The sequence below is a fragment of the Labrus bergylta genome, chromosome 15 (genome assembly GCF_963930695.1).
Source record: "Labrus bergylta chromosome 15, fLabBer1.1, whole genome shotgun sequence".
Lineage (NCBI taxonomy): Eukaryota > Metazoa > Chordata > Actinopteri > Labriformes > Labridae > Labrus > Labrus bergylta.
In genome coordinates, this window is record NC_089209.1 from 23756090 (window position 1) to 23783566 (window position 27477).

At 41.5% G+C, this 27477-nt stretch overlaps 2 protein-coding genes across 5 annotated transcripts in view; one reads left to right on the plus strand and one right to left on the minus strand.

The window, feature by feature from the left end:
- Positions 1 to 6005: 6005 nt before the first annotated feature.
- Positions 6006 to 9888, plus strand: lyrm2 (LYR motif containing 2). Its single transcript, XM_020652631.3, has 3 exons — positions 6006 to 6138; positions 7071 to 7211; positions 8894 to 9888. The coding sequence occupies exons 1-3, from the start codon at positions 6094 to 6096 to the stop codon at positions 8972 to 8974; spliced, it is 267 nt and encodes an 88-aa protein (XP_020508287.1). The 5' UTR covers positions 6006 to 6093; the 3' UTR covers positions 8975 to 9888.
- The window catches only part of ankrd6b (ankyrin repeat domain 6b), a 54078-nt gene continuing 35883 nt past the window's right edge, over positions 9283 to 27477 (minus strand). For 2 of the 4 annotated variants that reach the window (XM_065963749.1, XM_065963747.1), the window contains 13 exons: positions 27140 to 27238; positions 24707 to 24805; positions 24484 to 24582; positions 21676 to 21774; positions 21130 to 21228; positions 19702 to 19779; positions 19504 to 19608; positions 19056 to 19169; positions 18759 to 18920; positions 18286 to 18438; positions 17589 to 17702; positions 16985 to 17264; positions 9283 to 14145 (listed from right to left, as the gene is read on the minus strand). In XM_065963749.1, coding sequence (XP_065819821.1) covers positions 13550 to 14145; positions 16985 to 17264; positions 17589 to 17702; positions 18286 to 18438; positions 18759 to 18920; positions 19056 to 19169; positions 19504 to 19608; positions 19702 to 19779; positions 21130 to 21228; positions 21676 to 21774; positions 24484 to 24582; positions 24707 to 24805; positions 27140 to 27238 — 2097 coding nt within the window. In that variant the 3' untranslated portion in view covers positions 9283 to 13549. Of the gene's footprint in view, positions 14146 to 16984; positions 17268 to 17588; positions 17703 to 18285; positions 18439 to 18758; positions 18921 to 19055; positions 19170 to 19503; positions 19609 to 19701; positions 19780 to 21129; positions 21229 to 21675; positions 21775 to 24483; positions 24583 to 24706; positions 24806 to 27139; positions 27239 to 27477 lie in introns of all 4 variants that reach the window. The other 2 variants (XM_065963748.1, XM_065963746.1) reach the window with 1 other exon arrangement.

Genomic DNA, 27477 nt, shown 5'->3' on the forward strand with positions numbered 1-27477 from the left:
AAAAAACAACACATGGATTCAAGGTTTATGTGTTCGGCGATTGCTAAGAAGTAGCTCCACTGAAAACATTCATAACTTCCAAGAATAATGTATCAGACACAATCTTCCCGTGTGACGCACATCCGTCTTTAATCCTGATTTTTCAGAGCACTCCGGGCACTTCTAATCCCCAAATAGACAAACCACGTCGGATTTGCCCGTGCTACCACCACTTAGAACCACAGCAGAGCAGGAAGGAAGGATCCCACACTCATGTCATCTCTGATGTTTATTAATGCAGCCGCTGAAAGTAACACACAGACTCACGCTCTCTTATTTTTGGCTGTTTGGAGCCGCCGGCTGATTCTTTAGGACTTCCTGTCCTGAAAGGACGACTGTGCTGAGGATCGTAACATGTTGTGTCTGGGAAACCTAAATAAGCATTTACACAAATTTCTTTGAAAAGAGCTCAAAAAAAGGATGCACAATATAAATGGTTTCATAAATCCAAGTGTTTGTGTGTGCATGTGTGTGTGTGTGCGCGTGCATTTGTGTGTGCGCGTGTGTGTGTGTGTGTGTGTGTGTGTGTGTGTGTGTGTGTGTGTGTGTGTGTGTGTGCGTGTAAAGCTGGCGGCTCTGGGGAGTTTGGTCGGATTTAACAGGAAGTAAAAGGATCTGATATGAACTGAGAGTGACCCAGATGTGGGGTTTTCGGGCTCTTTCTGTTTTTATGTATCTGTTCAGTAGACATGAACTAATGTCTGGGTTACAGGAGGGAAAGAACACTCTATTTAAATACTATGATCCAGACCGTCATCAACAAGGAAACTGTGGGATGGACTTATCTCGAAATTGCTTTCCCATATTTAGAAATATCTACAGAACACGAGGGAAAGGTTTTTATAATCTGTACGTGGTGTAAATAGAGTATATCATAAATAACAATACTGGGATGGGTTGAGCTGTTGTTGATTAACAATTTGTTTTTTAATCAATCAAACTTGATTGATATAGCATCTTTCAGACTCAGGTGCTTCACTAGTGAGCGGATAAGTGATAGAAAAAAAGACCTGATGTTAAAAAATGATTTAGATAATAATGCTGGCTACACAATCAAAGTTTTAAGGTGATTCAAGGCTTGATCAAAGAGAAACCTCCAGTGTTGAAAAATGTCAATGCTGAAGTGCAAAAATTTGCAGTTCGATCAAGTGTCCACCATAGACTGTAAATATAAATGGATGAAGCCTGAGTGACATCACCCATCTGTTACTGCAGCGGGCTCCGGAGGCTCATCAGCAGCAGCCGCCATGCTGGATATCCTGTCTCAGCCTAACTCTCAAACAACCGCAAAAATTATAATATGATCAAGTGTTGATACATTTAGATAATGTCACAATGAGAAATAAACGTAAATACTAAAAACCATCATCTAAACACTCAAGTGTTCACTTTAAAGCTTTATGAATTGATGATAGTGAAAACAATTGATATTCTCAGCTCTCTTTTGAACACACCTGAACGCAGCATCAGCAAACGATTTCATCCTGCTCTCTGTGGAACAGAAAAAGAGAAGAACCAGAGGATCTGAGGAGCCGTCCTGGTTCATAAATGAAGACTAATGTTGTATTTTGAATTGCGCCAGTATAGATTTTTTCAGCCTGCAGCAGTGAAACTTATTGTAACAGCTGCAACCGAACCTTTAGGGGCAAAAGAACCCGATTAAATGATTGTTTCAAATACAATACTCAAACCCAGGCAGCCAGCTCTGAGGACAACAGCCTCTGTACAAGGGCTGCGCAAACTAACCACTAGCCCACCGACGTCCCCCAGAAACACTTTTTATATCATTCACTTCAAAGCCACCTGACTCCATTGACAAAAACAACGATTTTACCTCACTGAACACAGGACTGGCTGTGTCTACCTGCTGGTCTTCCACTCACCGCAAATAAAGATGGACGACATGTCTCCAACTCTCCCCTTTGTGCATTTCAATCAGGAGAGACTTAAGTAAGAGTTTACAATTATTCATATAACAGTAGATACATTTGCAATGTCTTTGGCGATGTCATGATGACTTCATGCACTCAGAGGGGTAGGGTAGTAATATAACCAGTCTTCCTGCTTGAACGTACGCTAAGCTCCATGAGTGAAGACAAAACTACCCACACTGATCTGACCCTTTAAACTAGATGGATTAATTTTGGGTCTTTATAAATAATTTAACAAAGAGTAAAATCTACACCGGCTTCTTTTGTACACTATCTGCAGATAACATTTTAACTGGCCACATGTATAATGACTGATTGATGACACATGTAACCAATCAGATCACACAGAAATCACCAGCGACGTCCTCACTGACCAATCTTCTCTGGAGCTACCGTCTTACAGTTTTGAAGTAAAAGATTCATTTTAAGGAGAGTTTATATAGTTTTGAAAGCAGTGTTTGGTTTTGCAGGAGATTTAAGTTGTTGTGTCTTTCATTTCATGTTTTTGATTTTTGTGTGTTTGTGTGTTTGTGTGTTTGTGTGTTTGTGGAGTTTTGACAAACAGGGCCCGACTTTCATGTACTGTGTTTCTGCAATAGTGAAAAACTGTACTGGCAGTTCAGTTGATACATTAACAATCAAGACTGTGGGAGGTCGACATGAAACATGGAAAAAGTTTTCTTTAAGCTGTAACCAATCTGCAGATATAAAGATAAAAGCACTGTAACATCTTTGCATATTTCTGAGCATGCTCAAACACTCTCATACCCAGCTGTTCGGCTCAGATGTTCCTCGCAGTGTCTCAGACAAATGATGAAGCTAATGGAGCACGCTGAGAAGAAGCCTGACATTATTTAACAGGATGACACTTCAATTCTGGGTCCGGTCCAAGAGTCCGCTCTGCTCACAGCTGGGGTTTGTATGTGAGGAAGACAAACTGCCAGATCTGAGAACGAGCCGCTTTGAAGAAAAATCCAGACCCACTGCTGCTCAGCTCTGCAGAGACACTTCCTCCCGTGGCCTCTGAGCTTTGATGACGTCCGCGTTCTCTGTCCTCACTCGCTCTGAAAACGGCTTCTGTTCTGGCCTGCGGACCGATCACAGCTTGATGTGCTGGCTCAGTACTTTAGTCGTTACTGAACTTCCCTTAATGTCCTTTTCTTCATGAGGTTGGTTTCTTTAATTTGGTCATTAGTCGAGTCACACTTTGCTGTTTCAATAAAAAGAAGTTTGATGATTTAAAGGATATAAGAAGCAGCAGAGACTGGCTTATAAATACAAAGTTACATTCTCTGTGTTAGACTGTTTTGTCCTCAAAGAACATGAGACGCAATTCAAGTGTAGAAATGCCAGCGAGTGGACCTCCTCTTAAATCCAAACTGTGAGTGTTTTTGAGTCTTAAAGGCATTGGAAAAGTAGTGTTTTGATCAATTAGGGTCCAAACCAGGACATTTGAGTACAAAGTATTTAAATTCTACATTTGTGTTAGAAACCTACATAGCGATTGCACCGTACAGGTTGAAACACAGCTACTGCAACTGAATTTTTCTATTGGCTGATGGAGGCAGGTGACGTTTGTGGTAGTGTAGTACTCTAAATCGGGTCTCAAGACAACGTTTTAAATGTCTCGTCTCGGAATCGAAAGCATTTTTACTCAGCCTTGTCTCGGTCTCAGACTCAGTGGACTCTGGATTTTAAATCAAGACCGGTCAAGACCACCACTGATATGTTATTTTTCAAAATCATCACTGTGATTAGAAGAAAAACACCCCTTTTTAAAAGAAAAAATAACTTTAATGAATTTGTAGTTAGATTGTTATCCCCTGGTTATGTCAGCAAACTTCCTGTTGGTACAGCCTAAGTGAGTGACACGCCTGCTGCACACTTTTCAGTGAACTTTATGGTCTTGGTCTTTGTCTTGGTCTTGGTCTTGGTCTCGGTCTCGGTCTCGGTCTTGGTGGTCTTGGTCTTGGTCTTGGTCTTGGTCTTGGACTCAATCTCGACCCCTGAATGTCTCGGTCTTGTCTTGGTCTTGGAGCACTCTGGTCTTGGGTATGTCCTGCTCTTGCTTAGTGTGGTCTTGACTACAACACTAGTGTTCTGTACGATGCCAGCTTTGGTCACCAAACCCAAACATTGTGACGTGACTCAGCAAACTGTGGGGAGTCAAGTGAATTGAAAGAATTGCGCCGCATCTTTACATCTTTCTGAACAGAAATGAGACAAATACACTGCTACAGTTTGAGTTTTTGTAGTGTGGCCCCCATGTTTAAGTTTGTCTGTTTTATTTACCCCTTCATCGATCAATTATCAATCGTTTTGACTGAAGGTTTGTTCAAAAGTCATCGACAGGAGTCAGTGGACGGTCAGAGAAAAATCAAATAGACCGTAAACATCAGAGACCAGCTTTAAAAATAACAAAAAGTAAAAGAAGACTCCACCTGTTATTATGATGATCACTAAGTCGTTTTATCCTACTGACTGACAGTGTGGAAACTACGTCACAATACATGGATTTGTATGTACAGCTACAGCGTGTATAAAACATAAATGTTCACTGAAGCTCAACTCATGAAGCATGTGGACAGAAGGTCACCGAGGGGTCAGAGGAGATCAGCTCAGCGGATGTACTCACTGACCCTCTGATGTGTCCGTCTGCTGACACCTGCTGGTGTTCATGAGTTTACGGAACAACTTGTGGTTTAGTGTTTTGCCCAAGGACACATCGGACATGTTGCTACATTAGCTGGAGATCGAACCCCCAATCTTCCGCTTTATAGACAACTGACTCTACCCACTCTATCTGTCACTCTGCATCAAACATCCAATCATTTAGTGCTGAATGAGCGGAAAAGCCTGCAGAGGAGGAGACGCAGAGAGAGAAGCAATCTAAACAAACATCAGTGAGAGGTTTCCAACAGGAATCATCCAACATGTCAAATGATTTGTTTCTGGATGGAAACTGTTATAAATAATCTGAGTCAGAGAAGATTCCAGTTTTAAACAATCAACTTTTTCACCTGCATGAAGGTTGATCACATGAACCAATCACAGGATACAAGGTGGACACTTCAGAGGCATGAAAAACATTTTGTAGTTGTTGTTTTGATTTAGAAAAAAGTGCTTGTTTGGTTAAATAAAATAATAATTACAGAATACAAAATAAACTTTCAGAAGAATCAGATGACTTAAACAACTGATAGTCTCTGCCCACGACATCAGCACACAATCAACTAAATATGATCATTATATCATTTCATTTTCTTTCATTTAATTTCTCCCCAGTTTCTATTTCACTTTTTTTACATAATGTTTTCATGTAAAAAATATAATAATTTCCCCCCAGAATATTTCTACTTTTCTTACAACTTCCAGTCATTACTGCAAAGTAAATACAAGCAATACATGAAGGTTAGTGATGGATAAAAATATTAAGAGCAAATAGATGAAAGAAAGGAAAATATCAAATTAATAAGCACCGAAAAAGATGACCACTTAAAAAACAAGTCCAGCGGGTTTAAATGTTGTTATTTACTGTTCTCACCACAAGATGGCACCATGTCCATCCAAGTTAATTTATTGGAAAAGCTTCTTGAATCCATTCTTCATTCAGTAGTGAGAGCAATACACCGTTTGAGACAATCTGTAGGATTTAACTATCTGTGCAAGAACATACAAGTTAAAAATGAACGCAGTAATTATATCGAGGTCCATGGGGTCTTTAACCAGCTGAAAAAGTACAGTATTATAGCCTCATGGATATTCAAGCAAGGGAACTATCAGCAAGAATTTACTTATAGCATTACCATTGTAGTATAAGTTGTACTATATGCTGATTCAACATTTGTCTACCTTTGTCTACATTAAAATGTAGGCCTATCTGCAATAAGTAGAAAAAAAACATCCCCTTTTATGATAGGCTATATTAATTTAAAATCAGGAATGTGTAATACAGAGAGAAAGACTTTCAGCTCCTGTGTTGCGTTTGGCTGGTTTCTGTGCAGCCTGCTGTCCTCCGCTCCACCAGGGGGAGACAACACTCTGCTCAGCGGATACAACGTCATCACAACATCCGGGTCTGACAGTTCGCTGTCACACAAGTTGTAACAACAATCTGACAGAGATGACGATTTCAAGGTTACCAACCGCAGCGCTTTCTTTAAAACAGGTAAATACTCACACCTGTTGAAGAAAATTCACATTATTAGTAAGAATTGGAACGATTCACGGACTATACTTATAAAGCAGCCAGCTGTGATAGCTTAGTAGCTGTTGCGCTGTCAGTCAAATGGGCTGCCGGTGTTATGGTTAAAAGAGTAACCGTGTTAAGAGGTGTCCCAATAAAGCAGAAATGTGATTTTTGAGGTGGAATAGATTAAGTATACCGTGATGGAGGGTTTTCTTAAGCTGAAATGAAACCAGACATTTCCTGCGTGGATTTTGCACTCTGATAAATGTACTGTAACAGATGCATAACTAATGTAATCAAATGAAATGGGTTGGAGATTGGGTTAATGGGTGTTGCTTATACTAATTTTGGACATGATGAAATGACATCAGCAGCTCAGTTTGCAGGGACTGGAGGGTCGCAGGTTCAAGTCAGGGTTTTGGACCAAAGTTTGGAAATTGGGCTAGTTTCTGGAAATGGACAAGTGCCAACAGACCCTTTAGCAAGGTAACAAAACCCCTCATCACACCCTACATGGAGGGTTTAGGCCTCTGACACCAGGGAGGAGGGTCACTAAACGGCTGTGGTCAGTGGTAAAGTCAGATGTCTCTGAACCAGTAGGTGGGGGGTTCAATACCCAAATCCTGCAACCACATGTCCTACTGAACCCCAAGTAGCTACTGCTGCTTCATTGTGTGTGTGTGTGTGTGTGTGTGTGTGTGTGTGTGTGTGTGTGTGTGTGTGTGTGTGTGTGTGTGTGTGTGTGTGTGTGTGTGTGTGTGTGTGTGTGTGTGTGTGCGCGTGTGTGCGTGTGCGAATAGCATATCTCACAAAGTCAATAATGGAAGGAAGTCTCAATTTCCCTCTGGATTAATAAAATAAAATAGCACTAAAGATAATGTGCTGTGATAGTAAACAATGTATTCTGTCAGTTTTTACAGAGACAGAGGATCCTGGGGATTTACAGAAACATGCTGAGGACCATCCGGCAGGTTCCAAGTGAGGGAGACAGGAAGTACCTCCGAGACTGGGCCAGAGACGAGTTCAAGAGGAATAAGAGCGCTACCAACCCGGTAAAGAGAGAGTCTGAACGTGTTCGCCTTTACATTTATAATAATAGAACTGCTCTGTAGGCTCTGTTTAAGTGAACAGATGATGTTGATGGTGAGAGACGGGACACATCCCTCTCATGAAGCCACCAGAATCCATTGACATTTATCTTATCTTTGAGAACACATGAGTTGATGATCTACTGCTACCTTGATCAGGTAGTTTATTTTTGAAATTGTGTGTTTCACAAATAATATGTTTTATCTAAACTTAAAATGTAAAACACAAAAGTATCTAACACCAGAACAAGCTGGGGTAAACAAGCAACCTGCATGTTCAGTGACCTAAAATAACTTCTTTTGTTCAGGGAGTCTGGTGGCTTTACAAAATGGCTGAACAATATATCAGATGCGATGTCAGCATGTGCGTTAGTCACATGCTGACATCAGGGGTTGTTCTGGCAGGCCGTCAACCAACGATCTTGAGGAGCCTAAGAGAGCTCAAGAGAGCTCAAGAGCTCTCAGGAAAGTAGGTGGTTAGTGACTGAGATTTACAGATAGATACATGCAGTAATATGATGTACTGTATATGCACAGAGAGAGAGAGAGAGAGCGAGGAGCTTAAGGTGCCAGTTCCCTCGGTAGTCTAAGCCTATAGCATGACGCATGACGCATTGTCAAACCCAAAAATCTTTGAACTGTGGCTTTTTCCAAACAAACAAAACCTATACAACTCTTAACTTAAAATGTAATGCGGCCTCTTCTCTATTGTTTGATGCAAACAGAAAATGCCCGTTTTCTCGTCAGTAACAGTCTGTCTGATATCACCCTCGGCTGTTACAGAACTGACCGACTGTTTCTCCTGCATGTAAACTGTAGACATACAGTCACAAGCGACATAAAGCTTGAGGATGATGCGTGAGGTGGATTCAAAATGAGAGTCCATGTAAACACTATATCCCATATTGCGTTCACAATATGATCAAACTGGGATACAGCTTATAACAGGGATACTCAAGCCCATGTGAACTCTGAAACACTTTAAAAAAATACACTTACTAGTAACAGAGGACGTCTGTAGCAGAGGGACGTTCTCTTCCAAGATCGCTTCCAACATGTCCATCACCGTTGCAGAGTTCAGGGCCCCGGTCAGCTGGCACACCGGTGTTATGCAGAGAGATGCATCCCTGCCATTAGTGGCATACAACTCACGGAATTGTTTTAAAACAGTATAATTCAGGTCATAACTCAGGTATGTGATGACAACGTTTCTGGAGCTCAAAAACATTAACAGGTCTGTCGCTGAGGTGGTCATAACACATTTTTGCGTGCTTCTGTTTTGGTCACGATAACCCTGCCCTCAGTCCCTGTGATGTAAGCGGTGCTTTCTCTTAGACCAGCAAGGACTTGGTGCTACTCTTGAACTGTTTTTCTTTTTTGGCCCTGAGCCAGTTCTTTGGCTTTCAAAACACAAAGAACTGGTGCTAGCTTAGGCACTGGGTCTGAACCAGTTCTGGAAGTGGCTTAGTGGAAAAGGGGCTTCAGTGAAGGCTCCAGAAAAACCTCATAAATGAACCCTCAGTTCTAAATCTCTGTGTATGAAGAACGTGTGCAAACACTCTTCATACACAGGGTTAATTTATGAGGTAGATCATCGTCTGCTCTGATCTTCACGTTTGTTTTTTCCCTCTTGTCTCTTCTTTCAGGATGCCATCCGAATGATGGTGTCACAAGCCAACAACCACCTGGAGGAGCTGCAGAAGTCTTTGGCGCTGGCCAGGAGTTAACTCTCGTTCACTGCTTCAGATTGAAGACTACTTTGGATCTGCACTCTGTGAAGACCATCAAGTGTTTGATTGAAACTCTGGAAGAAATAACAGGGAAACTTCTGAAACCTGTCTTTGCCTGGACGCCCTCTGAAGGACGGATTAATGGAACTGATGCGGAGGCATCGTTCTGTAAAACCGTCTGTGCTGCTGCTCATCGTGTTCAGAAGAACTCATGAACCTGTAAGGCCAACTGAGCCTCACCTCTGACTGTGCTGTGTGTCATATGTGTTGTGTGTATTAAACAGGAAGTCATGAAATCACAGACAGAAGTAGAAAGATCATTTAATTAATACAAAATGTGTTTTCAGAGTGCATTATTCATATCAACATTTATTCATGAAAAACTAACCAACTAACATCAAACTGCAGAGCCACAGAGCACCAACTTTGGGCATCAGCATCCTGACCGCTGTGCAGGTTCATCAAAGGTTAACATAATATCCTGCCTGGTTAGGTAGTAAAAGTAAAAAAAAACACAACTTCAGAGAGCTACATTTAAAATAATGCCACAAACCTGCCCATGCATACGTCTAAAAAAACGTAGGTCATGGGAGCTGTGGCTCTGCAGTTAGATTTTGTTGAGCTGAACAGACGGTCACTACACCAAACACACAGCAGACGAGAATACTGCAACACAACTCTGAGCTTTCTTCATACAACAGCTTCAAACACAATCCAGCTTTATGTTACAACGATCATGTACAGGCAGACAAAGACCAGCAGAGGTTAAATGTAGTTAGCTGTTCAGGATCGGGAGAGGGGTTAGTTTGTGTTGAAGAGAGCTGCAACTAATGCTTCTTTTTCAGTACTGAGTTAAAGGTCACATATTCTCCTTTTTAACCAGTTTAAATAAATCTCAGAGCTCCTCCAAACGTGTGTGAAGTTTCTTGTTCTAAATCCACTCTGATCCTGTATTTGATCATGTCTATAAACCCCTCTATTTCAGTCCTGCTCAGAACAGGCTGTTTCTGTGTCTGTACCTTTAAATATGTAAATGAGCTGTGTCTGACCACGCCCTCTCTGTAAGGGGATGTGGCTTGTGCTTTCTTGGACCATGCCTGATTGTTTACAGTGAGAAGGCAGACTCAGAGGGCAGAACAAACACCTAGCTGTGGGAGTGTCACCCACCTGGGGGAGGGGTTACTGCCTTTGTGATGTCATGAAGGGAACATCTCCAAACAGCCTGTTTGAGCACACATTTTCTGAAAAGTGGAGCAGGCAGAAGACGGAGAGGATGGACTTTTCTCATAATTGGGGGTTTTGGAGACAGACTAGGGACACATATTGGTGTTAGAAAAACATGGTGAAGTGTATTCTATGTAATATGTGACCTTTAATATGTTCCTGATTTCATAACTGAATACAGAAAATTCACAAACCATCACTTTAGAGAAACATGCAAGGGAGGAATAATGATCTCTGAAGTAGTTGCTGATGATTCTTTTTCAACAAACTCATTTTAAAGCTGAAGTGTCCGCTGTAGTTTAAGCTATAAAACAGAAACCGTTAACAGATCCTTACATTTACAAAAATGTCACAGGAGGGTTTTTCAGGGGACGGTTAACAACAGTTTAAGACGTCAGAGTTCAGCTACAATACGCTGCAGAGTTTAAAAAACACTCAGGAACCTGGTGTGGATGAATGTCTGAGGGAGGATACGTTCTTTAATTGACAGGACATTTAGAGTTTGACGCTGTTTGAAAGTTTCTTGTTTATCCAAATCTAAAGAGTCTGGAGTGTGCCACAGAAATAGATATCAACTTTCACAGTGTTCACAGTCGTGTCTTTGTATTTTTATTATAAAATGTCCATATTAGTAGAAATGAAGAAAAAGCAGATTTCCCTCACTTTTAAACATCCATCCATCATCTATATCGCTTTTCCTGTTCAGGGTCGCAGGAAGCTGGAGCCGATCCCAGCATTCATTGGGTGAGAGGCGGGGGTTAAACCCTGGACTGTTCACCAGTCAATTACAGGACTGACATATAGAGACAACCAGCCACACTCACATTCACACCTACTGAGAATGTAGAGTCACCAATCAACCTAAAGAGCCTGTGTTTGGAGTGTGGGAGGAGGCAGGAGTACCCGGAGGGAAACCCCAACACTCCTTAAGTGTTAAAGCCTCTGCAGGGTGGGTCAGTGTAACATCAGGGTGTATGAAATGAACACACTACAGTGTACTGGTGAGAAGAAGAAGCATATTGAATACACAAAATCTGCTGAATTAACAAGAAAATCATCTAAGAATGACAAGTTATAAAGAATAAAAGCATAACAATATGGATCTTTAGTGTGGATCCACCTACTCACTTGTTTAACTGACACATTGTAGAAGTCTTCATATATAGTTTGGGCACACTCCAGCCTCAAAATACACATTATATCAAAAGAAACACTATATACACATACATATATATATATATATATATATATATATATATAGTAGTAGTAGTAGTGGTGGTGGTGGTGGTGGTGCATACTGTGTTCTTTCAGCCCGTCATAAATAGGCAGTGGGTTGTTCATTGAAGTCACAGGTCTGATTCCAGCATGCACTGATAAACACAAAGCTTATTACACTGTTAGTCCTCCATTCAGACCGCAATCACTTTCTTCAGATCATCTCAAACTCGTTAGTGTTAAAGACGCTGACACAACAAAGAGTCGTTAATATTCTTGTGACGCACAGAGTCCATCTTTTCAATGGCACATGAGATCAATATCTAGCTTTCAGTCTACTGGTTTATTTACAACACACAGTGCACGAGAGCTGCCTTATTACTATAAAACTGTATGTACACATCTCAATTCACCTGTGCAGTGTTACCATGACTACCAACAGGATGGTGTTTTTAAGATGGAGCTTTGTTTAGGCATCTGTTGACTGAATATAAAAAAAGAGTAGGAAGATTCCTGACATCTGATTGTACAGATGTCTATGATGAAATGTCCGCAGTTGATTTCTTCCTTCAGGAAACATTTTCCTGATGACATCACTGTCTCAATCTGTAGTTTCAAGTCCGTTTCAATACAGCAGGATGTTCGTTCAGTAAGTTATGGTCCCATTTAGAGTTAAAGAGACCAGAGAGCAGGGGGTGCTTATGGGCGGGGTTACCTGTGATTTTAAGGAGATACCAGGGAAATCAGAAAAATGACTCAGTGATTGGTAGAACTAAAGACAACGAAAGGATATTTTCTTCTTTTAGCTCAAAGAATGGTTTTACCTGCAAAAATATGAATCCTAATTAATATCAGTTATTTAAAGTAGTGATGCACCTGTCTAAGTGCAACCCCTCGCTCCTCTTCAGGTTTGTCATCTCTTCAAATCACTCCCTCCAAGCTACGAGAAACAAGATGGCATTAAGACGCTTCAGTAAGTGACAGCATGGTGGCTATGTCCACTGCTTGTACAGTCTTTGGCTGTCATTCTGTGGCCATAATCCTCCGATGTGAAGTCTGGGTTTGGAAGCTCAAATGCTTTCATCGAGTTGTGTTGGTGTCAATATTTCCTGATTCCACCAGTAACTAAAAGGACAAATCTGGAGGGACATCTGGCCATAAGTCCTGGTTAAGCAAAGTTTTTTTTTTTTTTTTTTGGGGGGGGGGGGGTATAAGCATATATGTTGCTCACAGCTGTGCCCTAACACTGAATACATAACTAAACCAAACACTAGAATCAGAACCACACAAAAGAAGACAACAGCCTTAAGGCTCTCAAAACGATTACATGTTTTTGATGGCGATTAATGGCTGAATTTCAATAATTAATCGCATGTTTGAAATTCCATTATTCTGCATTTAAAAAAACTGTTTGTGTTAGGCTTTTATTTTGACATGTTGTACTGTCTTAAGCTGAGGCTACTGTCCTTCCTGTTTGAAGACAGAATCCCTTTTATTTTTAGTTATTGATTCAAGCAGTTTATCCTCGTGTTCAGAATAGAAGAGGCACGCACCTACTCTCAACTCAGGCTCTCATTGGCTCATATCTGGCTTTCCTGTCATATTACTCACAAAGGGTTCCTTTAGCCAAGTAAGCTTTGCACACTAACGAGCTGTTGTTTAAGAGTGGCTAATAGGTAATGAATATGTCCTTAAACTTGAAAAATGTCCCTCCAGATTTACATTTTTCATTGTCAATCACCGTTATTTTTGCTTTTATTGGATAGGACGGCTAAAGAGGGACAGGAAATGTTGGGAGGAGAGAGTTGGGGATGACATGCAGGAAAGGGCCGGGGTCAGATTCCAACCCACAGCACCTTAGACCAGGACTGTAGCCATGGTATACGGTGCGCAACATAACAGCTCGGCTATCTGGGGCCCCAGTCTTTTCAGTTTGTCATCAATCAATCAATCAAAAAATGGTTATATTCTGTTCTATTTCTTTTTACAACTTGTATATCAGGTTCACATTTTTTTATAATTTGAGCTTCCAAACTGTCAGTAGATAAGAAAAAGGAAAACTAGTGGATGTGGGAATATCATTACACACATGGTGTTTACCAGTTTCCATGGTAACATCATATGAGCCGTGTGTTAGCAGTCATCGTGTCTGTTTGTCCTCAGCATGCGCAGCTCGTCCTCCAGGTAGGTGATCCTCTCGATCAGAGCGGCTCTGTCAGCCTCCGCTCTCTGATTGGCCTGCCAGCGAGCCTCCTGCACCTTCCTCTCGTACCAGCGCTCCATCTGCGTCGACACCGCCTCGAAGAAGTACTGTGTCACCTCCAACGCGTGCATGTTGTCCTTTTCCTGGGCAAAGGAGGGCTCGCCGGGCTGCTGCTCTCCAAACACCTCCAGAGTCCGCACCCCGGCAGCCCCCCTGGACTTAGTCCTGCCCTGGGAGTGCTTCCTGTGGTGCTTCCCTTTGTCCCGCCCTCGCTCCTTGTCTCTGACCCCGGCTTCAGTCCTGCTGCTGCAGCGCCGCTCTGTGGCCGGAGACAGGCTGCTGGCTCTGTGAATCCTTCTCCCTGTCGTCTGGTTCTCCATCATGTCCACATCCTTCAGGTCCGGGTTCTTCCTCTGAGCCTCTGCACAGATCACTGAGCGCTCTTTAGGTCGGACCACCTGGACAGAAGACAGCGGGGTCTTTGATGCAGGAGAGGCGACCTCTGCACCGGGAGTCTTATTCACATCTGTGAAATGTACAAAAGAGATTCAATGAGCACGACTGAGTTATTATTGAAGAACGTCTGACCTACTTTTTAAACATATTTTGGAGACTAAATGACTAATAGGTTTTTTGTGCACCTTGATTGCATCCCTCTACGTTACAGAAATATCATGTATGAACTGAACTAAACCAGTGTAACACCATAGAAACACAAGAACACAAACTAACAACCAGGCGAGTCAAAGGTAGACCAGCAACTCCCCCTGTTCTGCAAGGGGACATTATTGTTTTTGACAATGCAGTCTGGTGGTTTGGAGAGACTGATGATACAGTTTATAGTTTAAAGAAATCATCTTCAGACTTCTTCACTGAGACTTATTTACATCAGGGAATTTTACAAGTAAGATTCACTGAGCCCATTTGCTTAAAGATTAAGAGTAATTACAGTACTTTAGAAACTAAGTCTATTTGGAAGTTTAAAAAAACTAATGTTACAAGGATATTTTGTGTATCACTGCCTTGGTCATATAGCTGGTTTGTTGAAACACTAAATGAAGCAGAGTAAGACAATCAGCTCAACTGTAAAATACCAAAGTTACACAATTGCACACACAGACACACAGAAAACCTTTTCATGCACGATGCTAGATAAGGAACCCTCCATGTCCTACAACCTCAAATGTAGGGTTTTTGTAAATGGATTTTGGTGGCTTAGCAGAGAGTGAAGCAACAGCTGTTTCTGATATTAAAAAAAAATCATCTTCCTCTTTCAAAAAAAAAGGTCTATCTCTGTCGGGATCGTTTCTTTGATTAAGAGTTTGAAATTGTCACTTAGAAGAACGATCTGATCCTGACAGGGACAAAAAACTACTTTTACCGAACACACTTTGATCAGATGCTTTGCCTCAAACTGTCTTGAAGCCAGAATAGCAAAACTTTTTGTGCTTTGTGTCCATTTACCCCAAAATATAAATAAAACACAGGTCTAAAAATAAAAATACCAGAATGACCCTTTAAATCCACTCTGTTTGGTAGTTTTCAATATATGCTTAAAAAACTACATCAAGTCAAGTCACGGGTTTCTTTACTGTCATTTCAACCATAAACAACAAGTACACAGAGAAATGAGATTTGGTTTGTCAAGGTCTGTGATGCTACAGGAGAGGTAGTTTATAATATATAAACACGGGTTAGAAGAAGAAGAAGATATCCTTTACTAATCTGACGAGGGGATATTCATTTTTACACTCTGTTTTACACACCAATAGGCCGAAATACACACACATGCACAAACAGGATCCTGTGGACATACACTAATGGAGAGGTTTCAGAGTGAGGGGGAAGCCCACAGCGAGCGCTCCTGAGCAGTTGAGGACTCAGTGCTTTGCTTAAGGGTAATTTGGCAGTGCACAGGAAGTGAGCTGGCACCTCTACAGGAACCAGACCAATTTCCAGGACTTGAGCCGGCGACCCTCTGGTTTCTAACCCAAGTCCCTACAGACTGAGCTACCCCTACCATTCTGTAGGGACTTGGTCCATATTACCAGATGTGGTGCAAAAGAAGCAGTTGAAATGGTATTAAAGTGACACAGACAGATCCGTCATGGCTGATCTACCTGTACTTGTGTAGCTAATATCAGCAGTATGCACCGTACACCACATGCATACACTGCCATTATTAGACCTGAATCCTTTATCATTCTGCTCTAAGGGAGAACACTATTAACATTCCCCCAAAGCAGCTATGATTGTTTTGAGTGCTGCTGAGCCACGGATGCAGCATCTTGATTTTATGGAACATTATGAGCATTAAACTTCTAAATGAAGGACAGAACAAAGCATGTCAATGACGTTATACAATCTTAAAGGTTTTTATTTGTATAGTAATGATAGGGATATTTAAAAAAAATGATAACATGCAGATGACGGGTGAAAGGCTGTCATTGGCTGCTTATTTTTACACGGTCTACTTCCTGCTTTCAAAGCAGCATAACTCTGCATCTTTAATTTCCTTCTTGGCAAACGGAGTCACATTTTCAGTGATTTTGTGTTTTTTCTCCAGCAGCGAATTGGTTCTTTCCCAAAACGTCTCAACGGAGGAACTCATGAAATGTTAATCACATCCTCCTGAAGAACAAATCATCCTCACAGGGTTTCACTTAAAGCGTCTTTTCTCGCCACAAAACAAACCCTGACAACAGTGCAGCGCTTGTTTCATTTCTCTCATTTACTCTTAAAGTCATATGTATCGTATGTAAACTGTTCCCTGATAACTCGAATGGTGGTAACATTTGTTTGTCTTAATGTCAATTAAATTTAAATGAGAGCTGAACTATTAAAATGTTTGCACACACAGTTAAGTCCAGCTCTATGAGGCCGTTTAATTGGAGTAATGTGTCCCACTCTACACACACTGACGGATAATCTATTCATTCTATGCTAGCAAGTCAGCAGATGGCAATGTGGTGGTTTGTTTGTGGAAAGGGTTAAAACATGAACCCTTTGTACATTTTCTACATCTCTACAGCTCTACACTTCACTTTTGGTTCAAATGCGATGCAAGTTATCCTTCTAGCTAACGGTGATATATCTGAAGGCAGACGACAACGAGACTACACTCATGCAACACACTTTTGCAGTAGGACTTCGGGGTCAAAGCCTGGCGCGGGGACTGTGGAGTATACTCAGAACGCCTAGTCCAGTATGGGCCCGACTGTGGTGTATACATGCAAGAGTTAATCCATCTGCATTATTCAACTATCATTTGAGTCGGACTAACATGTTAACATGCATCAAAACTCAAAACTAACAATCAACAAAGACCTGAGGACTCTCTGTGAGCGTCTCACTGCAGCTGTTACCTGGAGAACTCTCCACATGGACCACAAAGTAGTGGTTGTTGGCGCCGCTCTCTGCCACGCTGGCCTCCCCCCAGCTGGAGTCCGGGTGGGCGGGGCTGCTGTGGAGCTCCAGGCACTGTGAGCCGGGGGGCAGCACGGTGAGGCCGGCTCCCTCTGCCTCGTTTAGGCCCTCGGTCACGGAGGAGGAGCGCTGCAGCCTGGCGGGGTCTCCGGTGAAGCGGACCTCCATGTTCTGCAGTTTGGACAGACACCAGCTCTTCAGCTCGCTGACCAGGGACGCCTGCTTAAAGGCCACAAACACCACACACAGATCGGAGTCTTTATTACTTCAAGTCAAACTAATGTCGCCCTGCTACAGAAGATGTTGTTACTTATGGAGTAAGCAAACATTCATCCATATATGTATTTATTTTATTCATTATTATTTTATTACTTTCCCGTGATAAGGAGTCATTTCTGGTTGTGTTCAGAAGGGGGGGTAAAATATACATGCAGTACAGACTGCATACCTTTACTTGTTATATCTGATGTAATAGACAACAGTGCAGTAAGTTGTAAACATGGAGTGCAGTCTGTGTCCACGTCGAGTTCTGCTAGTTGTTACCTGTCTCTTCTCTGCCTCCTGCCTCTCCTGCAGAGCTCGCTGCTCAATCCTCTGCACACACTCGCTCCTCTCTGCAGACACTCTCTCCACCGTCATCTTATCCAGAGCTCGGATCTGACGGTGAGAAAAAAGCACACGGATCAGGAGAGCGGGCAGAAACAATAAAGCAAAGATAAGCCTTTGTTTGGTTCATGGTGAAAAAACACTGAAACACACTGAAAGTATTTTTCTTGAATAGTAGCCAAAGCCTCATCCCAGCACCCAGTGTTGGTCGGTAAGCTGTAGAAAAACATCTCATTGTCCTCTTTAACTTCCCATGATCCTCTCCTGCAATTACCTTTGGGCCTTCATACCTGATTGTGTTGATATGCATTCCTGCATTTATCCACGTCTGTATTTTGTCATGCAGCAGTGACACTCAACATCAACAGCTGTGTGCCGTCTCTTTGAGAAGATTTAATCTGAAACACTGAACTGCACTGACAGTTTTGAATCTGTGTGTGTTACCTGCAGTGTGTGTTACCTGCTGTGTGTGTTACCTGCAGTGTGTTACCTGCTGTGTGTGTTACCTGCTGTGTGTGTTACCTGCAGTGTGTGTTACTTGCAGTGTGTGTTACCTGCTGTGTGTGTTACCTGCAGTGTGTGTTACCTGCTGTGTGTGTTACCTGCTGTGTGTGTTACCTGCTGTGTGTGTTACCTGGTGCTTGTTCTTGCGGTCCAGCTGTCCCATCTTGCTGTTCATCAGGTCTTGGACTGTGTGGATCTCGGTCTTCATCTCCTCCTTGGTGGCCTCCAGCTGATTCTCCAGTTTATTGATGAGAGGTTCACAGCGACAGCCGTTCAGAGGAGCCTGAAACACAACACTGAATATGTTGAGCTCCACATAGCATTGATTTAAGGAAAATATTCTCATTATAGCTTTGTATAGCGGACTTTGTTGCTTCATCTACTACGTCATTGTTCTTTTATGGGACTCATGGGCAGTCCTCCAGAAATGATCTAGAAATGTTCAGAAGTGCACATGGCTAGGACTCATAAATGGACTATCATTTACTAAATGAACACCATGTTGTATTGAAGAAGGCTTAAAACTAGAAAATTGGGACCATAAACTAATTAGGTTAACTAAGGTTGAAAAAGTACACAAAGATTCCAGGACTCATATCTCACCTGCATGATCTTTCCGTCCTTGCTGCGGTACAGTGTGTACAGCTGGTAGGCTTTGTAGTTGTGAGGAGGGATGCATGCAGCTCCTCTCAGTTTGTCTTTCCTCTTGTTAAAACTTTCACCGTGCCGGGTATCTCTGCGGCGGAGGGGGTCGGACAGCGACGGCTGAAACATCAACAGCAGGAAAGGTGAGTCACTCTCACATCTCTACTCCACCTGCTCAGAACTTTCACAAGAGCTCTTCCCTCCAAAGAACATTTATGTGATAATGTTTCTTTGATGGGGACTTCAGGGATTCACCTTTTCTTTCTGCTTCCTGCTCTTCCCCTGCCTGGTGTTTGACTCGGTCACCTCTGCGTGTCTACAGGCGGCGCGGTCGCTGCTCTGCGTGTCCTCTGCAGCAGACGCACTGTCCTGCAGGGAGCAAGAGGAAGGAAAGGTTTGGTAGAGCAGGAAATGTTTAGACGCTTGGGTACTCAACATTTTAAAAAAATGCATGGACAACAACATTTGCAGTAGGTTTTAAAAATTCTAAAAATTCAAAAGCATTACCAATTCCCTCCAGTTCCCTCTTCCACCATGAACCTAACATCAAGTACTATACGTTTTATTTAATCCCTTGATATCATATTCTAGTGGACCTTGAAATACTCTAGCTTGAGTTTTTGTGTTAGTGTTTTGTTGCTGCACTAGTTAACCAAAGTATGAATGATCTGCAGTCACACGATCAGATACATTTTATTTTTACCTTGCAGGGCAGCATCTCGTCTCTGGGCACCGACTGAGCTCGACCCTCCGCCTTCAGCTTATCTCTCCTCTTCCTCACACTCCTGCCTCGCAGAAAACTCTGCACCTGAACACACACACACAGGAGGAAGTCACAACTGGAACAACCTTTGTTTTATATGCTGCCTGTAGTGATGACAAGCAGAGTTAGTGATCTTACCTGGGGGGCTTTAGTGAGGAGAAGAGCAACATCTGGGTTGTTGTGCTCTCTAGCCTGGTCCAGAGCTGTCTGAGCTGCCTGCAGAAACACACGCACACACAGTCAAAGAGATCATAGAATTATCATAAATCCTCAAATAGTGGTTAAAGTTTGTTTGCAGGAGATGCAGATGGGTGGACCAGCCTTTATTAAAAAATTCAGTTCAGTCAAACAAATCACGTTAGTTTCTTTTTAAATATTTAATTGTTTCATAGTTTGTGTTCGGCGTCTAGGCTCTGACCTCACCACTCCTTACAGTTTTAATTTACATGCAGACATTTGAGTAATGATTGGATGAAATCTTAAACTCCCAGTCCTACAGGTGGATGTGGGCGGGGGGGGGGGGCTGTTGGGGTTGAAAACAAGAGTGCAGTACTGATGCAGGTCAAAGCTGGCAATGAAAGAGCAAAGAGGGGGAGAGACCGGAAATCTGTAGCTTAAATAGACCACTTATTGGTGTTATCAGGGGATTGTGGACTGTAGTGTGCGTCTGAACTAGCTCTGAACAATTTAGACTTATATTTTTTTCCCCAAATAAAAAAAAATCCTCAAATAACTTGAAATGGCGGTAATAATTATTTGACTTTAAATTGAACTTTAACTTATCACTTTATTCTAGAAGCTGCAACCCCAACAGTGACCAGAATATGTTCTCTGACCCATTGTGTATTTTATTTGTGATGTTTTTTAATATAAATATTTAGTCATAATTGTTGAACAAGGGGTTAAGTTAATCAGAGATAACCTGTCAAACATGTCTTTATTCTGCTCTTGACAACCATTGCATTGCAAAATGACAATAAAGTTTTATTTAATTTGATTTGATTTATAAACAAGGTCAACAAGATCTCGGCAGAGATCCCATTTATTTATCAAAGACCAAAAGTCTATAAATCATATGTAGTATATTTGTTTGTTTTTTGTGGCTCATGAGCTTAATGTTTATTTCACTGTTGTCTGTCTATTATTTCATCCTACACGGCCTCAAGTTGTTTTTTTTACATCAATAGTTGCATTCAGGATCTGGATTGTACCCAACATTTTCAGAGACTACCCTGTATTTATTTTTCTTTTGAGACTTTGATATTATTGATGGTTTAACTTTTCAGCCTGTAGACTTGTGTGAGCGGTCTTTTTTACAATGACCAAAAGACATAAAGCAACATCTCCTGGTTTACATCCATTAAAGAAGCCTCGTTAATAAACATGAGCCGTGTAACAACAATATATCTATATATAGTTTCTTATAGTTCCTCTCGACCTCCTCTCTGTATAATGTTGCCTTCATTTATTGTAAATGGACATCAGCAGCAGGGACAGTGTGAGACACAACACAAACACGTCTTTAGTTTGCTGTAAAGATGTTAGAGAGAGTCTGCAGGCGCTCACGTTGTTGCAGATGCGGCTCTCTGCTCCAGCCTCCAGCAGCAAACGTACTGTCTTCTTATGATTCAGAGCAGCTGCAACGTGGAGCGGTGTGTCCCCTGCCTGAACAAGCGCGCACAAACACACACACACACACACACACACACACACACACACACACACACACACACACACACACACACACACACACACACACACACACACACACACACACACAGAACAAGAAATTGTGGTATGAGCGTCGACCATCTCTATATATGAATATCTATAGCATGCAAACAAAAAAACTTCCAATTTAATGCTTAATATCTCTAGAATCTCAACAACCTGAGCAAAATAGAAATATATCAGTCAATAAACTGTACTGTGTTATTAAATAAATGAAAGCGTGTATAATATTTAAATATAAAAAAGAAAAACTTTCTCTTTCGCCATTGATTTATCATGATAACCAAACCAAAACATTAAAAAGGGGGATAATATGTCCTCTTTTAGAGTATTCACTATAGATGGTGATAGGTGATAATTTCCCATCCTTCAGTTACTCACCAGGTTCTTCTCTGAAACGGAGCAAAACGCTCCCAGCAGGATGCGGATCATCGGCAGGTGGTTGTACCGAGCAGCGACATGGAGACATGTGTCCCCCACCTGGCCGAACAAAAGTAAAGATTAGATAATTTACAAGACATTGTACTTCCGTTCGACATTAAACAATTTAAAGGATGAATCATAATCAAAATTACACTATGGAGATTTAGAAATGATTACAACATAATCGAGAGTGACATCAAAACTGTTCATACACATTAATACAGCGCCGACGAAGCAGTGGGAGCAACTTGGGGCTAAGTGTTTTGCAGTGCACTGCTATGTGCCAGCAGGAGCTGGGGCTCAAACCCCTGACCTTCTGGTTGAGAGACAACCAACTCTATAATACCTCTGAGCCACAGCCGCCATGTCTATAAACCCCTCTATTTCAGCCCTGCTCAGAACAGGCTGTTTCTGTACCTTTAAATATGTAAATGAGCTGTGTCTGACCACGCCCCCTCTCTGGAAGGGCTTGGGTGTCTCAGTATTTCTCGCTCCATGTCCTATTGTTTACGGTGAGAAGGCAGACTCAGAGGGCAGAACAAACACCTGTCACCCACCTGGGGGAGGGGTTACTGCCCTTTGTGATGTCACAAAGGGAAAATCTCCAAATGGCCTGTTTGAGCACACATTTTCTGAAAAGTGGAGCAGGAAAAAGACGGAGAGGATGGACTTTTCTCATAATTGGGGGGTTTGTAGACAGACTAGGGACACATATTAGTGTTAAAAAAACATGGTGAAGTGTATTTTACATTATATGTGACATTTAAAATGTAATAATAAGTTGTTACTTTGAAATACAGGGGATAAAGTAGAGATTACTCAGCAGTCAAAATATCAGGATGTTGGCTTCTGCTCTGAATCTTTTTATGTGATTTCATTTATTATTTAACACCAATAGTGAGCAAAGTTCATTTCTTATTGTCATCTTTTAACAATGTGAAGATTTTGCGTCCTTAGATCTTCTGGTTAACTAAAGTAACTTTTGTTCATTAATTTAAACATGAAGGACTCGTCAGTGATTTCCAACAATCAGCACTCAAGCTCCAGCTCAGACCCACAACAACAACAAGTCAACAACCAGCTCCTCCTGTTTGTGTGTTCGCTGAGTAACACAAGTTTCCCCATGAGGCTGCACATTATGTCTGAAGTGCAAATGTACCGTACAGTGTTTCATAATTCAGAGAGTCCTGCGCCGTGTGAGCGCTCGGTACACAGCAGGACGACATCCTGGATGATGAAACGGAAATGTGAGCAAGAGAGGAAGAAGTAAAGGTACGAGTTTGTTTCTCTTCAAGTTTCCTGTCTCTTCAGGTTAAATGAAAACTACAGGAACATGTTATTTATTTTAAATTACTTGGAATCTGCAGTGAAGGAGTCACAACGACTTTACAGCCATGACAGCATGTTTCACTGCTGCAGGCTGAAGCGAATTATTGAAGCAATATGACATTAATTTGTACTTGTTAGTCATTTAGATCCCAAATATGTCAAAATTAAATAGGGTCAAGGTTAAAGGAGCAGAATGTAACTCTGACACCAAGCGTTTTAAATGGGTACTGCAGTCCAAATTCAAATCATCGAAGAAAGCTCCCCTCTCCTCCATAGAGTCAATGTGCATGCAGGTTGTCATGTCTCAGACATTGAAGCTTCAGTGTTTAGCCAGCTCTGCATCGGTCTGTAAACCTTTCTGTGTTCTAACCTCTCTCCATTTTTCAAAAACATCTCCAATATTGATCCTAGTTTGAGCACGTTTCTGCTCGTGGAGCTTATTAGAAACATGCAGAGGCTTTTTAGGTCGGTTACAATCACTTCTATCTGAACCACTTCTCTTGATCACTTCCATCACTACAACATCTGTTGGTCTGTTGGGATAACTACTCTTATATCAGCCAAAGCAAGCGGCATCCAAAACGGCCGGTTGGGGGAGCCTTAAAACCGGCTATCTTCTCTGGTCCAAACAAATCCAGAGCATTCAGGACCAGAATCTAAAGTTAGAAGGAGGACATACTGGCTGCTACATTGTTGTCAGAGAAGCAGCACTTCAACACAGCATGTTTTCATAATGTCTGATCATATAGTAAGGTCAAGGAAACCAGGAATTACCTTCATTCAAATGGTGGCTGATACTGTATGTAGAGTTTGATTGAACATCACAGTATCCAATCGTATCAAACAGTACAGAGACAGGCTAACTGACTGCTTAATATAACTGAAGGCGGCTGTGTGAAAATAGTAGTGTAAAGCCGTACGAACTTCTTGATGGAGATGACCTCAACCTGCTGCCAAAGTTACATACTGCAGTAAACAGGCTGCTGGGCCGCTATGTGGACATGATAGAGACACTGTTGAAAGTTATCGTGCTATTAAATCAACCATTGAAGCGACTATTTTAGGTGGAAAAGGTACATATTATTGCTTCAAAAGAGATCAGCTCATCGTTTTCATCCAATAACTCCTCTGGAGGAAAACCACTTCAGTGAGAGCCACGAGAGAGAACCTAAACAGAAAGTTTGTGACCAGGAAAAAACACAAAAGAAAACTTTGAACTCAAGAGAGTCAGGAGATGGATCTTGATGAGAGCACGACTACTGAGAACATCTTTCACCTCTCAAACCCGTCATGCTGTAATAAATAAATAATGAATAATGCAGTTAATGGCAGGCTGACAGACACCAGTGTACAACAGGGAGCTGCTGGGTGCATCACATGAATCCTCCCTCGTGTTAGTGAGTAATTAAGAGAATGACGACCCTGCTGCAGACTTACGTGGTTCTTGCTGTCGGGTCTGGAGCCTCCAAGGAGGAGAACTTTGGAGCTCTGAGCGTGACCGTTCTGACACGCCAGGTGGAGGGCCGTGTTTCCAGCCTGGAGAGAAATGCAGGACAGAGTCAGAGTCTTTCATCAAGATCAGTTTTGGCCTGGTCAAACACGTTCAATCCATGCCTTGGTTGTTGTTGTTGTTGTTGTTGTGAGAATGTGTTGGACTGACCTTGTTTTTAGCGTGAACGTTGGCTCCGGCCTTCACCAGCAGTTTGACGGACTGACTGAAGCCGTGCCAGGACACCTCATGGAGCGCTGTGTTTCCATCCTGACAAAAAGAAGAATGAAAACTGAACAACAGGCAGACCGACGGCCCGGACTTCATGTGAACACTCGGTGATGCGCCTCCTCTTTTTACTTTTGAAGGAAACTCTTGAACAATGATGGAATTTCATTCATTCTATTCTTTCTTTAATAATCAATAAATAACATCTACTTTTCTCTGACTGCGCTATTCTTTCTATTCTGTATTATTTGAATATTTAACTCCAGACACTTTGCACTAACTGGGCGGATGTGGCCTAGTGGGAGAGAGGGTCATCCCTCATGTGTTACTAAGTAGTAAGATAGGAAGTTGATGAACATGAATTATAATCTTAATATGCTTTTGCTTACTTCACCTTACAAGAACCATGAGCAAACACAATTCATGTTCAACAACTTCTTAACTTACTGCCAATAAGCAGTGATTAAGATGGTATTGAGGGCAAACTCTTAGTTAATATCCTATTAGACTCTGGTCATGTAGAATAAGGTAATAATAAGAGCTTAATAAGGACTAATTCATAACTTTACCAATTTCATCTTCTTTTACTTCTTACTGTCCTTTTATTTATGCTCTTATCTCGTATAACTGTTTCTTTTCCCTTAACCGCTCTTTTGTTCTAACTTGATAATTTTCTATCTTACCTACTTTGCCTACTTTATAATTTATGTTTTATATGTGTATATATACTTCTTATTATTGTTACTATTACTCTGATCATTAAATCACTCGTTTCTATTTCTTTTACTGCTCTTACCTTCTTATTGCTGTTATCTTTTGATTTGCTTTTAGCTCTTTTAGTTTCTTGCATCTTTTTAAAGCTTTGGTCCTCTTGGTCTCAGCTCGTGTTGCCTGGGTTCTTATAATGGTTCTTGTGATAGTCGGGTTAAATATGTCTGTTGGGTATCGTGCACTATGGGTTCTTTCCTGTTGGATTGTATGTAATTATTTCTAGTATTTTGCATTTGTTATGTTCTTGCTGTTATTAATGTTCTTCTGTCTTTGGTTTAGTTTGCTTTGTTATTGGTTTTGCCTTTGTTATTTGTCGAAGCACTTTTTAAACCTGTGTTTTTAAAGGTGCGATATAAATAAAGTTAATAATATTATTACTAAAAAGCAGCCAGTATGCTACTAATTACCATGCTAATAAGCAACTAGTTAATGGTGAATATTGTGACTTTGATTTCAAATTTAACTGAAAACTTAAATCCATATTTGAAGGAAACTTTATTTCAAAGGCAAAGAGTCACTGCAGCGCCAAGCTAAACTAAACTGACCTCATATCCAAAGGCGGATCACCACACGGGGGCAGCGCGCAGGGTCCTGGCCAATGGAATGGTCTTGGTTTTAAGATTATTATGTTTTTTAATATGTAGTATTAGTAGTATAAGTATTTTTGCTATTAAGATATTTGACTTAGTATTCTTAGTCATCTTGCTTTTTGTGGTTTCTCAGGGACGGTCAACGAGAGAGAGAGGGAGAGAGAGAGAGAGAGAGAGAGAGAGAGAGAGAGTTGAGTGTTTTACCTCTTAATATTGTGCAAGGATCATAATGCACATAAGAAAGTTAACTTTCCATCATTTTGTTTTTTTTCTGTTAAGATCCGAGACAGGGTTAAATAACTATTAAATAATAAATAACATAATTTCAAAGGAATACGTGCTGTGTGTGGTTGTGGGTTGGCCTCTGTTATTCTACAGACAAACTCTGTGCGTGGGGAGGGCACAAGCAGTGTGTGTGTGTGTGTGGGATATTTGCATGTGTAGGGGTCCAAAGCGAGTTTGTGTCCAGGGCCTGTGGTCATGATAATCCGTCAATTTTCATATCAACAAACAGTCTGACAATCCTACATTCTTCTTTTTATTCAGTGACATTGTTTGTTGATATCATTGTGTATTTAACTGCGTGATTTGTTTTATTTGAACATATAACAGGATGTTAGGATGAGTGATTATTTGTAATCTGTGAAGGAGTCGTGTGGAAAAGGGATTTATTACATCTGGATTATTTCTGAGTGTCCACTAAAATACACTTTTAATTTCACTTTATTCAGCACGTAAAGACTTTTGACATTGAATGCAAGTAAAAACGTTGTTCATGGTTATAATCCCCGTTCTGTCGGCCGTTTCTCTTTGTACTGCGAGCACTCTGAGGTTAAGCAGATTACAGGCACAAGCGTTTCTCTGCCATTATGAGATGTTTTAATGCAGACTTCCTGAAGCTTTAAACTCCCTGTTTCTCACACAGCTCTTACACTGTGTGTGTGTGTGTGTGTGTGTGTGTGTGTGTGTGTGTGTGTGTGTGTGTGTGTGTGTGTGTGTGTGTATTGATCTGCACCTTGTCTTGTCGGTCCAGTGCACAGCCTTCCTGGATGAGAGCGCTGATGATGTCATTGTTTCCGACCACGGCGGCCCTGTGCAGTGCCGTCTGCTCGCCCTGTGTACACACACACACACACACACACACACACACACACACACACACACACACACACACACACACACACACACACACACACACACACACACACACACACACACACACACACACACACACACACAATAAACTCTTTACATTAAATAAGAAACCTTCAGGACTCCCTGTAGAGGCGGGGTTTAAACCTGGTGGGCGGGGTTTGGATGGGTCTGTCAGTGCACGCTTTGGTGATGCTGTTT

Bases quoted from the DNA above. Each gene is read 5' to 3' on its own strand.
- lyrm2 (XM_020652631.3), top strand. From the start codon at position 6,094: ATGACGATTTCAAGGTTACCAACCGCAGCGCTTTCTTTAAAACAG. The intron at 6,139-7,070 runs GTAAATACTCAC...GTATTCTGTCAG, and splicing joins CAGCGCTTTCTTTAAAACAG to TTTTTACAGAGACAGAGGAT. The intron at 7,212-8,893 runs GTAAAGAGAGAG...CTCTTCTTTCAG, and splicing joins ATAAGAGCGCTACCAACCCG to GATGCCATCCGAATGATGGT.